Raw genomic sequence first — 13,520 nt, forward strand, 5'->3', positions numbered from 1 at the left:
TGCGATGAAAGAGGCGTGTGGGGGAAGAGAGACGTGACATGATGTCATGCAAAAATAATTATTATGCGAATCATATTACATGTAACCGTGTTCTCTGCTTCTGACATCAGGCTGGATTCTTACTTCCTGTGTTAAAATCTGTTCTGTGTTTGTGAGTAAAACGTTCTCACGTTCCTTGCTTTGCGGAAACGAAAGGATGGTGGTGTACCGTTTCCAGTTTAGTAGCGTTAGTGCAAATACGGCCTTTCTTTTGTATTATCTGTATCTTGGATTCCATGTGTGTTGGATTCCAAGAGGAACAGCTGGTCCATGCCAGACCTCGACACACACACACAGGGTTTGGTTCAGAGAAGGGTGTTCTGAAGTATCCATGGAGACAAATCGCTAACCGGTATCGAGGTTCGGCTGCAGCCGTTTGTACGCTAGCTGCACCTCCGTGTGCTCCTACCTGCGGAGGTAGCATCACTGCTCTGTGTTCTCCACGCAGCCGTCAGAGCTGGGTCGTCACCGCACGCGATCCCCACGTCCACCCCCGCGTGACACGCTCCAAAATAAGAGTCCCACATTTGAGCTGACCTGCCAAAATGTCCATGTACAGGAGCCTCTCCCCTCTCCCCTCTCCCCCGCCCCCCGTCCTCCAGACTATTAAAAATTTAGCTGCGAAATGAATTTTTCAGGAGGAGTGAAGACCCTTTTAAGATGCTGATAGTATTTAGGATTTCCTCGGGGAGCTGGTGTATGAGGCCTGACGCGCTCTCCTCACATCGTTCTGAACCGATCGCATGCAGGCCTGCTCGGCCGGAGCCTGACTCGCACGTCGTATTTTGTTTGGTGTGATTAAAGCAGAGACTGGCTGGGGCCCGGCCATGAACGCACTGTTTTTTTCTATTCATGTGCGTAGGTAATGTGCTCAGCCTCTGCTTAGACATATTTAAGGTTGTCTGTGGGATTCTTTGTGTGTCTCTGTGTGTTTTTTGTGTGTGTATATTGTGTGTGTCTGTGTGGTGTGCGCGTGTGTGTGTGTGTGTGTATCCATGCTGTGGTGTGTGTGTATGGTGTGTGAGTGTGTATGTATGGTGATGTGGTTTGATGTGGTGTGGTGTGGTGTGGGTATGTGTGTGGGTCTGTGTGTGTGTGTGTGTGTGTGTGAGTGTATATGTATGGTGATGTGATGTGGTTTGATGTGGTGTGGTGTGGGTATGTGTATGTGTGTGTGTGTATCCATGCTGTGGTGTGTGTGTGTGTGTGAGTGTGTATGTATGGTGATGTGGTTGGTGTGTGTGTATGTGTGTGTGTGAGTGTGTGAGTGTGTATGTATGGTGATGTGGTGTGGGTATGTGTGTGTGTGTGTGTGTGTGTATGTATGTATGGTGATGTGATGTGGTTTGGTGTGGTGTGTGTGTGAGTGTGTATGTGTGTGTGAGTGTGTATGTATGGTGATGTGGTGTGTGTGTGTATGTGTGTGTGTGTCTCTCAGAAAGAGAGGTGAGAAGGATAAAAAGCAGCTGTGGCTGCTCAGTCGTAGCTGTGCAGGGCTGTGGTGTCACTGTGCTGCACTAATGCCACACTGGGCATGGATCCTGTCATTCTGCCTTCCCTCTGCTCCCGTCTGGAACGTCAGGTATTGACTCTTTTACATCTGACAGTTTTTTTTATTTTTATTTATTTGTTTTTTAAATAACTTGACTGTTGCTATGGAAGTGACGGGAGTCCTGCGGCAGAGGTGTGTGTGTTCGAGGCAGAGATGCAGGAGGAGGCTGTGGGGGAGGACCGGGGCTCAGTTCAGGCACATTTCCATGAGTTTGATTTGTGCCTGTTTATCAGTGCGGTGTGACCCTCTCTGTGTGCGTCTGGAGCGAGCGGGGGCGGCAGATTTCCCCGGGGGACGCTCGCGTGGCCGCGCTGTGTGAGAGAACGCGTCAGGAGTATCGCTGTTTGATCAGCAGTAATTGGTTGTGATGATTTATTTTCTGATACTGACAGAGTTCATGTGGTTCTTCCAGCCCCGCCCCCCCCGCCCAAAAAAAAAAGAAAAAAATGAGGCATGTGCAGTGTATAATGCAGATTTGCTTGTTGCTGTGTGTGTGGGTGGGTGGGTGCATGTGCGTGTGAGGGGTGAGGGGGAAGGGTGTACTTTTTTGTGTGCCTGTGCCTTAAAGCTCTTTTTGAAGGTGTGTGTGTGTTTACAGTGAAGACTGGCTCATCCGTGCCTTACTGTTGTGATTACACCGACTGTGCTGTTGAGCTTTATGGTGGAGCTCCAGGCTCTGTGTGTGTGTGTGTGTGTGTGTGTGTGTGTGAGAGAGAGAGAGAGAGGTGTGTGTGTGTGTGTGAGAGAGAGAGAGAGAGAGAGTGTGTGTGTGTGTGTGTGTGTGTGTGCGCATGTCACTCAGCCAAAAGCAACACATTATGGCCAGTGGTGCCCTTAACATAAGTTTGGAAGAGAGACTATTGGACAGTAAGAATTTAAGTGGCAATAAAAATAAAAGTTGTTAAAAGAACATCCAGTCTCTGGAACTTGCTAGACGTGCAGTGAATAACCTCCATCGCTGGGAGAAATCCATTCCCCTTAAGCAAAACCAATGGCTGGGACTGCCTGAAGGGTAATATTATATCTGACTAATGGTTAAGGAATTGTCTCGTTTGTTGTAATTTATATCGCGGTTGATATTGAATGAATATCTTGGATTGCGGTTGCCCATGCTGTTCCAATCAGACCCACCAAAAGGACTGTGAATACTCGGATATGCAGGAAGAGAAGCCACATCTCTCAGTTTTCACGTTCAACATGAACTCGTTTTGGTTGTGCTGTAGTCCCGTCAGACTGTCTACTGCAGTCCAGCCTGCTCCAGGTCAGCACCCTTCCCATAACCCTTCAAATGGTTGGGTTTTTTTGGGAATGATTTCTTTTTTTTTTTTCCTTTCAAAATTATAAGTGGGTGTTCTAGAACTCCGCTGCTTTCAGTTGCCAGTAGCGATTGTGACATCAGCATCGGAATGCCCAGCTAAGAACATTCTAATCTCGTATCCGTGACCTCACGCCTTAAAGGGGTAAAGCAGACGGAGGGACGATCGGTTCCGTGAGACGGGCGTTCTGCGGGGGCCCCCGGTTACGCCCCGGAGACGGATCCCTGGCGCATCGGCGGCTGCCGCTCAAAAGCAGGCCCTCAGCGTGCGTTCGGTTCCGCTCGGGACGGGAGACGGCGACTGTTAAAGAGGTGCGGGGGTCGTTTCGGGGCCCCCGGAACATCCGGAGTGTTCTTTTCCTGTCCTTCAGCAACCGCGCCGCGCGTCCGGTCTGGCGAAGGAGGAAACCTAAAGACGGTTACCGCGGTAGCGGGGCAGGCAGGCGGGCGTCGTCCGTGCGCCCGGTTAATTAGCAGCGGACGGCCGAAACGGACGAGCTCCCTAACTTAGAACAGCCGGCTTTAGGACTGCAGACGAACAGACAAACAAACAAACAAACTAACTAACGAACTGACTAACTGGCGCCGCGACCCCGGGGGAGCGAAGGGAAGGGAGGGGCCGAGCATCGGGGGGTCAGAGGTCAGCGCTCTGCTTCCCAGCTGCAATAAGCCCCCTGACAGATGATAAGCAATCTGGGCTGTGTCTGCTTGCGGTGTCCCGGTGTGGTGGGGGCAGCCCTCCGGTTGGGGGGTTGGGGGCGGTGGTGGGAGGGGGGGGTGTTCTTGGGGCGAGTTTGCCGATGTTTATACGCAGTCACAAAATGGAAGGAAGCGGTGTTTTGGCCAGATGTTTGTGAAGCTGGCCGCCTTGCTTCTCCTCCTCGTGTAAAAAAACAATGCCTAGCGTATGCAGGGCTTGTTATTGCGCCTTTTTTTTGGGGTGGGGGGTGGGGGGGGAACCGGTTTGGGATTTCCACAGCTTGTTGGTGCAGTTGCAACAACTTGAGCCGCGCTGCTATTTTGGGATGATGTGTTCCCTTCGTGCGCTCAGAGCCCAACCAGCCCCGCGCCAGTGTGGAATACGTGCGCAATAACAAAGAGGGGGGGGAGGCGGGCGGGCGGGGGCCCCTGAGGGGGAGACCGGGATTCAGCCTCCCCCAGTGGCTGCTGTATGTATATATGACGAAGCGGCATAGCGTACACAAACCCAACTGAATCGACCACAAACACACACCCCACACAGACTGTAACACCACACACACACACACACACAGACGGATAAAACTAACCACACCCCACACACAGACACACACACAGCTGTAAACTCAACAACACACACAGACTGATAAACACTCGCGCACACACTCGCACACACACACACACACACAGACTGATAAACACTCGCACACACACACACACACACACTCTCACACACTCTCACACACACACACACACAGGCACACGCTCACACGCTCGCTCGCGCACAGACGCAGGCGGTGTCAGTGACATCAGCTTAATCCCCAGACGGTGTAGACGCGCGCGGGGCGAGCCGTGCGGCCGCGGGAGATTAATGCCGACCCGGCCAGGCGTGAGGCAGAGGTGGAGGCGGTTCTGACCCGAAGCGCGGGCCGGTCACGGGGTGGTCCTCCCTCGGTCAGCCAATCGAACGGCTCGGGCCTCGCTAAAGATAGAAGTGCCGTTCCTTTATTTGAGCCGGCCTGTGTCACGCGTTTCAAGGTCATTTCTTATTATTGTTATTATTATTATTTATTTATTTTTTTTAATGGCATACGTTGATGGAGACGAGCCCCAGCAAGGCGGGGAACGCCCGGGCGCTTTGCATGGTGAACGTGCATTAGTGGTGAGTGGCACTTAGCGAGCAGATGTGCGAATGCTGAAACCCGCTTGGTTGGTGCGCGGGACAGCTGCAGGTGCAGGCTGAGCCGTTCCCCTTCCCCTCCCAGCGCCTGTGATTAATGAGGAAGAGCGCCGTGATGAATGCCAAATCTCTCCTTCCTCTCTCTCTCTCTCTCCTTCTCTCCCTCTCCGTCTCTCTCAATCTCTCCATCTCTGTACCTCTCGCTACCTCTCTCCATGTCTCTCCCTCATTTTCTCTCTCTCCCTTCCTCCATCACTCTCTCTCCTTTCCTCCCTCACTCTCTGTCGCTCTCACCTCTCTCCATCTTCCTCTCTCTCTCTCTCTCTCTCTCTCTATCTTTCTCCCCCCCCCTCCTCCTCCTTTCAAAACGATTGGCACATGTGGTTTGTCTCACGCATCCTGCCCGCTGTTGCCGGGACACGGATCCGTTCGGGGCGCGAGCCCGGCCTGTGACTGCGACGTCTCGGAGCGGACAGCTGAAATATGACCCAATTTAGGAGGAGTCCGGGGAGCAGACTCCTGTGTCCCGGGCCTTCTTCTGGTGCCTTCTGATTTACCGCCATGCTTACCGCTTTGATACTTGGCATAAAAATAACCCTCTGCTGAATCTTTATGCATCCCCCCCCCCCCACCACCCACCGCAATAAAATCTAAAATCTTTCAACGTGCACTAAACATACTTGTTTTAAACCGAGTCTGCAGCATAAAATACCAGTATACTGGCTGGGCGGTGGGTTTTATTTTGGCAATGGCAGCGTGTTCAGCAGCGATGTGTCTCGCTGACTGGCGCTCGCTCGTTACCGTGACGCCTCTGTGACGTCGTGCGGTGCCCCTGTAACCGCGGTTTTAGCTCATCAGCCTTCTCAACACGACGAGGTCCTCTCAGCCAAAAAACCTGCGGGAGGCTTAGCTCTTTCTGACATCTGGCTTACCCAATCGCTGATTACCACCAATCGGGCAGGGTGGGGAGGGTGGGGGGGGGGCGGGGGGGGGCCGTGTTAAAGGGGCAGGAGCGCTCCAGGTTTACCTGGGGAGACCGAACTCAAACGTACAGATCTGGGGGTCCATGTCGGGCGTGGTCCTTCGCTGGCGCGTGAACGACGAGCGCCGAGCGCCGCCGGGGGTTGCCTGCGCTGAAACGGAGGCCTCGGCCGCAAAAAGCGCCAGATCCAGCCTCGGCTACCTTTCACCGCTGAGCCAAACTCTCCCACAGCGTGTTCTCACTCGCCCGCGTCCCCAGGATTCTCTCTCTCTCTCTCTCTCTCTCTGTCTGTCTGTCTGTCTATCTATCTATCTCTCTCTCTATCTCCCTCTATCTATCTGTTTCTCTCACACTGTCTGTTGCTCTCTCTATCTATCTATCTATCTCTCTATCTCCCTCTATCTATCTGTCTCTCTCACACTGTCTGTTGCTCTCTCTATCTATCTATCTATCTCTCTATCTCCCTCTAATATCTCTCTCCCCCCTCTCTATCTAATTATCTCTATCTCTATATCTACTTTATCTCTCTCTTGCTCTCTGTCTCTCTTGCTCTCTCTCTCTGTCTCTGTCTTGTTTACTTTGGTTTTGTAGCTTTTCTCAGCATGGAGCGAGCTTAAGGGAGTGAGCTGAGATGGAGGGAGGGAGAGAGGGAGGGAGGGAGGGAGGTGAGTAAATAGAGGGTAGACGGGGAGAGGGACTCGGGCTTGCAGCTGTCAGTGACGGACAGTTTGATGGGAAATGTCACGTTGATGAAGGTGGAAGTTTTACTCCCTGCCCGAACCCCCCCCCCCCCCTTCCCACATCACTCAGCAGTACCTTCAGGAGAGGACAGACCTTTAAAATCCCTCGTTCCATCTCTCCTCCCGGGCCACTGTGTAGGCCTGCCAGTCCTTCGCCCTTCCTTCCTTCCTTCCTTCCTTCCTTCTTTCCTTCCTTCCTTCGTCACGCTACTTCAGAGCCGCTAAATCCCTCCGTGAATTCATCTAGCACCATTCTCATTCGCTGAGAAGGGCATGGAGCGTAGGTAATGGCCAATGTGGTGCGGGAGAGCTGAAGGATACTGGTCCACACACACACACACACACATACACACACACACGCACACACACACACACACGCACAAACACTCACGCATGCACGCCACGCACACACATGCACGCCACACACACACACACACGCACACGCACGCACACGCACACGCACACGCACACGCACACACGCACACACAACGCTGCAGTTTGAGCCCTGTGTTGAGCCCTTCAGCTGAGAAGGCTGAACCCAGTGAAAGCTTCTGGTTCCGTGACCACAGGCCAGGCAGGGGGGGGAGAGCCATCCGAATATTCTGGTTGACTGGACCAGAGGGGAGGCAGGGGGGTGTGTGCACATCTGACTGTCACCTCCATTGATCTCCGAGGAGGAGGAGGAGGAGGAGGAGGGGGAGGCGCTCCCACCGCCTCGGCCCGCTCCGGTCCGCCGGAACTCTTCGTCCTCCTCATCGAGGCTGAGCGGGTGCATCAGGCTGAGAGCTCCCGTGATTAACGCGCTGTAAACGCGCATTAATCACGCGCTTTAATTAATCGACGCGCCGCTCGAGCCGGGCTTCTGCGGCGTGTCCGTTCCGGAGAGCCGCGGACGCGTCCGGGAGAGCGAGGGGAATGCGGGCGCACGGTGCGCCCGCCAACTTCCCGTCTCCCTCCTCCTCCGTCGCGTTAAATCATCGACCCCGCCCTCGCCGGCGCGCCCCTCTGGCTCGGCCGGGAGCGGCCCGTCCGACCCGCTCGCCGCGGACGTTTCGTTAGCGCTTAAGACGGCGGCGCGTCCGCCGCGGCGCCGCCGAGGGGGGGATCGCGGTGCGGGAAATCGTCCCGTCTCTCCCTCTCTCTCCTGCCGGATTAACGTACGGTAACCACGGTCACAGCGCTGCCAGTTTCCCCGGTCTTGCCGGGCGCGCATACTTTTAAGTGGTTATGGAGTTACAGCGCCATCATGTGGACGACGGTGATGATGACGTTCGTTTTTTGCACCGAGTATTCGGCTCCGATGCACGTAAGAGCAAATGAAACCGCTGTCGAGGACAAATTCTCACATCCCCTCACGGATTAGTCATACGGACAACTGAGCACTGCGGTTCACGGTCCCTGTTTATAACCGTCTACTGCCGTCGCGCCAATCGACCGTGGTTTGTTTAATCTAAATTGAGGACCAATTTAAGCAATACCCTTCCCACTGTTTCACTGCCTTTCTGTTATTGCCTCGCTAACGTTGAGTTTACTAGCTATTGCATTCTCCCTTTGAACACAATTGTTCCTTTAATTATTTTCCCACTTGTCTTTTCTTAGAGTTAGGATATTTTTTATCACAACGTGTCTGCACATTTCATCGAATATCCAATTGTTTGTTTAATTTATGCCGCGCATATGGGCTCTGATTAAAATAGAACCGTAATAACGAGACTAAAACACCGCGTTATCAGGAGCTATGTTGCTGTTAATTGTCCCTGTCATATTAAGTTTTCAGCGCTACTGAACATAGGCCTATATTGTGCTATACATTGGCTATTCTGTACAATGGCTCACCGTGTTAAGGTGCACTGTTCTAGCACCTGGTTGGACCGCACAGTCTGGTACTGAATTTGGACTGTGCCAGTAAAACGGGGAAATGTATTAAATGAAACTATTTCAAATGGAATGAATAAAGACGAGAAAAAAATCTATGGTTACTTAGATCTCAACTTGTGCATCTTGAGAGAACCTGCAGACACAAAAGCAATGGCAAAAATAGTATGCTAATATTTCTTGTTAAATTGCGCTACTGTAAACAAACACTTATAGCCGTCTCGATCGCTATTACGTTAACCACAAGTTGGCACGGAGCAGTAAATGGTAAATGGACTGCATTTATATAGCGCTTTTATCCAAAGCGCTTTACAACTGATGCCTCTCAATCACCAGAGCAGTTAGGGGGTTAGGTGTCTTGCTCAGGGACACTTCAACACGCCCAGGGTGGGGTATCGAACCGGCAACCCTCCGACTGCCAGACAACCGCTCTTACCTCCTGAGCTACGTCGCCCCTAGTTGAGATCTAACCACCATAGATTTTTTTTGCTCCTCTTTATTCATTCCATTTGAAATAGTTTAATTTAATAAATTTCCTCATTTTATTGGCACAGTCCAAATTCAGTACCAGACTGTGCGGTCCAACCGGGTGCTAGAACAGTGATGTCATCGGTAGCCCAGTAGCAGTAATGGCTTCGGGACTGAACGTGCTGAAATGCTAAATTAGGGCTTCCTGTGCTCCCCAGTGAACCGCCTCCCGATGAAGGGGGCCACGACCGGCAGCATCATCGGCGCCATCATCGGCGTCATCATCCTCCTGGCCCTCATCGCCACCGCCGTGGTGATGATCCGGAAGCACCGCAACAAGAGCAAGGACGTCGAGTGAGTGATTGACGCGTCAGATCTCCGCATTTTTTTCGGAGTCCTTCAGAGAGTTTCTGTCCTTCAGAGAGTTTTCACCCCTCATTCATCATTTTCCGTGTTAAAAATTATACTTCGGTGGAGTTTTTTTTCCTATTGCTTACGTGAGCTACGTTCTATAATATAAAAATGACAAAGTTTTTAAATGTCCTTAGAGTTGTGTTAAAAAGGAAACTTGGTGCCAGCGCAGACTGTGGCCGGTAGCTTCATAGTGCGACACATAGTTGGTGATTGTGTCACCCAGGGTGTAGGAGAGTTCAGCTGCTTGGGGATCCTTGTTTCATTGGTGTCTAGGTCGATCGGGTGCCCATGGACCGCATGCATGTGGTCTTCCTCCACCTCTGGTCTGTGCTAGCACTGCTGTAGTCTGTTGTGTGAAAAGAAGCAGACCGCTCACACCGCGTGTTTTTTGAGGAGATCTGCAGCGGTCTACGCTCTCCCCGAATCATGCCCCCCCCCAAGTTCCTCTTAAGAAGGACGCATTGCAGTCTGCAGGAGATTTACATTTTTGGGAAAAGGTTGACCCGAAGCACACAGCAAGAACCGCAAAGCAATGGCTTATCCGCGTGAAGCTCAATACTCTGGAATGGCCTGGACTTGAATCCCATTGATATGCCCCGAGAATTCCTGTCCACCGATGCCCGGAGCGTAACTTAGCAGAGCTGCAGTAAATTTGCATGGCGTAAAATTAAAATTTCACGGGCAAAAATTCCGAAAGGTAAATATGCAAAGCTCGTACGGACGTACCCGAGAAGAACGTAGGAAGAGCCCTAATTGCTGCCAAAGGCCTATCCACAGAGCAGTGACTGCTGAATAAAATTTAGAATTTTTTGCATCGTAAATTTGTTGAATGCGTTGTGTTGGTGTAGGGAATGCATTAAGGCGTAGCAGGACAAAATGTGAAAAAGGTTCAAACGGGGGAGTGAATTCTTTCTGAGCCTCTACAGCAGAGGCTGGCCTTGAGAAGAGTCTCGAAAGCTTGCCAAATTTGCCTAAGATTTTATTGGGAATTCACAAACTGTTAAAGTGCATTCAGTCTTTCAAGAGCTGCAAATGACTGGATTTTTGCTTATGCGTGCATTCGAACGTCGAGACTTTCAGTAACGTTTAACAAAATGCTTTCTGTTTCCCTAGCGGACCACCCAATTACAAGCCGCCCCCTCCCAAGAAGACGGGCGGCTCCGTCGAAAATGTGAGTTGCCGCAGTGGATGGCGGACAGTCAGGGATCCATCAGCAGTGGGTTATGGGATGTCGAGCAGTCGGGTCCATCAGCAGTGGGTTATGGGATGCCGGACAGTCAGGGGTAATCAGCAGTGGGTTATGGGATGCCGGACAGTCAGGGGTCCATCAGCAGTGGGTTATGGGATGCCGGACAGTCAGGGGTCCATCAGCAGTGGGTTATGGGATGTCGGACAGTCAGGGGTCCATCAGCAGTGGGTTATGGGATGTCGGACAGTCAGGGGTCCATCAGCAGTGGGTTATGGGATGCCGGACAGTCAGGGTCCATCAGCAGTGGGTTATGGGATGCCGGACAGTCAGGGGTCCATCAGCAGTGGGTTATGGGATGCCGGACAGTCAGGGGTCCATCAGCAGTGGGTTATGGGATGCCGGACAGTCAGGGATCCATCAGCAGTGGGTTATGGGATGGCGGACAGTCAGGGGTAATCAGCAGTGGGCTGAGAGATGGCTGGTGAATTGATATGAATGGAGAGATTGAGAGATGTATTGATTGCCCCGCTGGTGCGGTGTTGATGTTCACACCGCGTGACCCTGTGCCCCGCAGCTGGCCGCCAGTCGGGAGAACGTGACCGAGGCCCTGCCGCTGAACATGTACTACGAGACCAACGGCGAGCCCGTCACCGTAAGAGCTCGCCAAGCGCCGACGCGTCCTCCTTTCGGCGATGTGGAAACGATACGCGCCTTCGCATGATCATATCTGTGTTCACGGCTGCGAATGGCTGTTGCATAACGAGTACTGTGCCTTGTCGGATCTGTGTTTTGCAGTTGTTCCAGTGACCTCCGGTGTGCACTCATTTTATTTTATCGCTTCGGATAAAAGCGCCCGCCAAATAAATGTAATGTAATATCTCTTACAGGGAGTCAGGCACTATCATATGTCTTACAGGGTAATGTTAGACATTATATGTCTTACTGGGTAATGTTAGACACTATCATATGTCTTACAGGGTAATGTTTGGCACTATCATATGTCTTACAGGGTGATATTAGGAAGATCGTCTTGTTGGCACATTTAAATCAATGCCTTTAATAATTATAATAATAATAATAATTTATTTATTTATTTATTTATTATTTTAACAGAACCTGGATGGTTACAGTGATGAGGAACCCGGGTACAATGATGACTCTGGTCACGAGGGCGCCCCCTCTGGCCTGGAGGAATCGGCGCTGCACCCTAGGGATGAGGTGCCCGAGGAACACCTGTACGTCACTCCCATTGACGTGGATTACCCGGGCGGGGAGGAGTACCCGGGCGGGGAGGAGCATCCGGGCAGGGAGGAGTACCCGGGCGGGGAGGAGTACCGGGGAGGGGAGGACGAGGCCGAGCCGCACCCCGCCCCCTCCCGCGGCGACAGCTTCATGTCCCCGGCCATGTACGTGTAGACCCGGACGGCGAACACGCCCGCTACCACCCGCCACCCGTGTCACTGTGGCCCGGCGATATACGTGACAGCTGGATATGTGTGTGTCTACTGTACACGGGCTTCATTACAACAACACCATCTGGACATCGAGGCGGGCGCACGGCGTCTACCCGTATCTACCGAAATACACCTTCTTAACGCGTGCCTGCGAAGCAGATTTGTGAAAGTGCCAAAGCGCGCGTTTTTGGACAGGCCCGTCATTTCTGATTAACTTTTTTTTCTGGGCTCGTTACGAGATTAAACGCGATGGGAAAAACGTGCTAACGGAATGTTGAATGTGAAATGCTAATTTTGTGCGCGAGCGGATACTAGCCCGAGGAGCCGCTGGCGTTCTGAGATTCTATTTTTTTCTTTCCTGACCCTCGTTTATAGGAACTAGCGGCTAAAAAGAGATTTGTATATTTTGTGAATAAGCGGACGTGACTGTTACTGTGGGGCGGTGAGGGTGCGGGTGTGCAATGGAGCGAGCTTCATGGTTCTGTGCAATCGGTCTCGTATTATAAGGGGGGGGGGGGTTCAATCCGCCCGTCCGCTCAGCCTGCGTCGCGCCCGATATGGAGTCTAAACCAGGCCACCTTCTGTGAGCGCACAAGTGTTTCCCGTCTCTCAGATATCCGACTCCATTGTTACTGGGGGTTGCAGTCCTACATATTTATTTTTTTAATGGGGGGGGGGGGGGGGGCGTCCCTTTTGGGGTGGCGTCCTCTTTCTTTTGGGGGAGGTGTGGGGGAGATGCGATGTGGCCTCTGGGGTCCGCCTCCGCCTTCCCTTGCTTGCTGCCCCTTATTACTGCATTGGGGCTGTAAATGATTTATGTGTTCATGTGGGAATCATTGTAAGAAGAATTTTATGTTGGAGGGAATCTGCAGTTAAAGTTTATAAAAGAGACTGTTTTAACTTTTAACTGTGGTGGTGTGGGGGGCCCGGGGGCCTGGTGGTGGGAGTGGGTTGCCGGTGGTGGTGGTGGTGGTGGGGGGGGGGGGTGTTCCTCTTTAGACCTCATCATTTTTAATGTTTACTGAGCCTAGCAGTGCCTTGTTTCACAGTGCCGAACTGCCAAATACTCAATATAATCCACGCCCCTCGCCCAAAAAAATGCAAATGAAGGGCTGGCCAAACCAACTGCTCCTGTCAGATAATCGCGGATGTGGCCCCGTCGCGAAGGAGCCGGGGCCAGCTCGCCCTGCAGCCTGTGGATTCTCACAGCGTACCAGGGGCCGCAGGGGCCCGCCTGTGTGACTCAGCCTTTTCTTTTTTTTCCCCCCCTCTTTTTAAATGAGTTTTTTTTTTTTTTTGGGATGAGTTACCTCCAGTTTGGTGCCGCGGGGGGTTGACTGGGGGCCTGCCTGTCACCGAAGCGGAATTTCACGCGTTTATCAAACGCTCCTGTTCCGCGCTCCCGGGGCAGGTTCGGTGCCAAATATAAAACTGTGAAAGTCTAAACTATTTATAATCAGGCTGTCAGAATCCAATTTCCATCCCCCTCGCGCAGAGCACACAACATTCCAGAGCCAGTTGTGTCTGCTCTCTCTTTTTTATGTTTTTAATATTCTCTCTCTAAGTTTTTTAAAATGGGCGTAAAACAGGTTTATCGCTGTTAGAGTGAAACG

At 52.0% G+C, this 13,520-nt stretch overlaps 1 protein-coding gene across 1 annotated transcript in view; it reads left to right on the forward strand.

Annotated features, from left to right (window-relative positions):
* Positions 1–12,580, forward strand: part of si:ch73-22o12.1 (nectin-2) — a 59,225-nt gene extending 46,645 nt beyond the window's left edge. Inside the window, exons 7-10 of the mRNA XM_064309853.1 lie at positions 9,069–9,204; positions 10,378–10,435; positions 11,028–11,105; positions 11,567–12,580. Coding sequence (XP_064165923.1) covers positions 9,069–9,204; positions 10,378–10,435; positions 11,028–11,105; positions 11,567–11,869 — 575 coding nt within the window. The 3' untranslated portion in view covers positions 11,870–12,580. The remainder of the gene's footprint in view (positions 1–9,068; positions 9,205–10,377; positions 10,436–11,027; positions 11,106–11,566) is intronic.
* Positions 12,581–13,520: the final 940 nt, after the last annotated feature.

This window comes from Anguilla rostrata, chromosome 1, assembly GCF_018555375.3.
Source record: "Anguilla rostrata isolate EN2019 chromosome 1, ASM1855537v3, whole genome shotgun sequence".
Classification (NCBI taxonomy): Eukaryota; Metazoa; Chordata; class Actinopteri; order Anguilliformes; family Anguillidae; genus Anguilla; species Anguilla rostrata.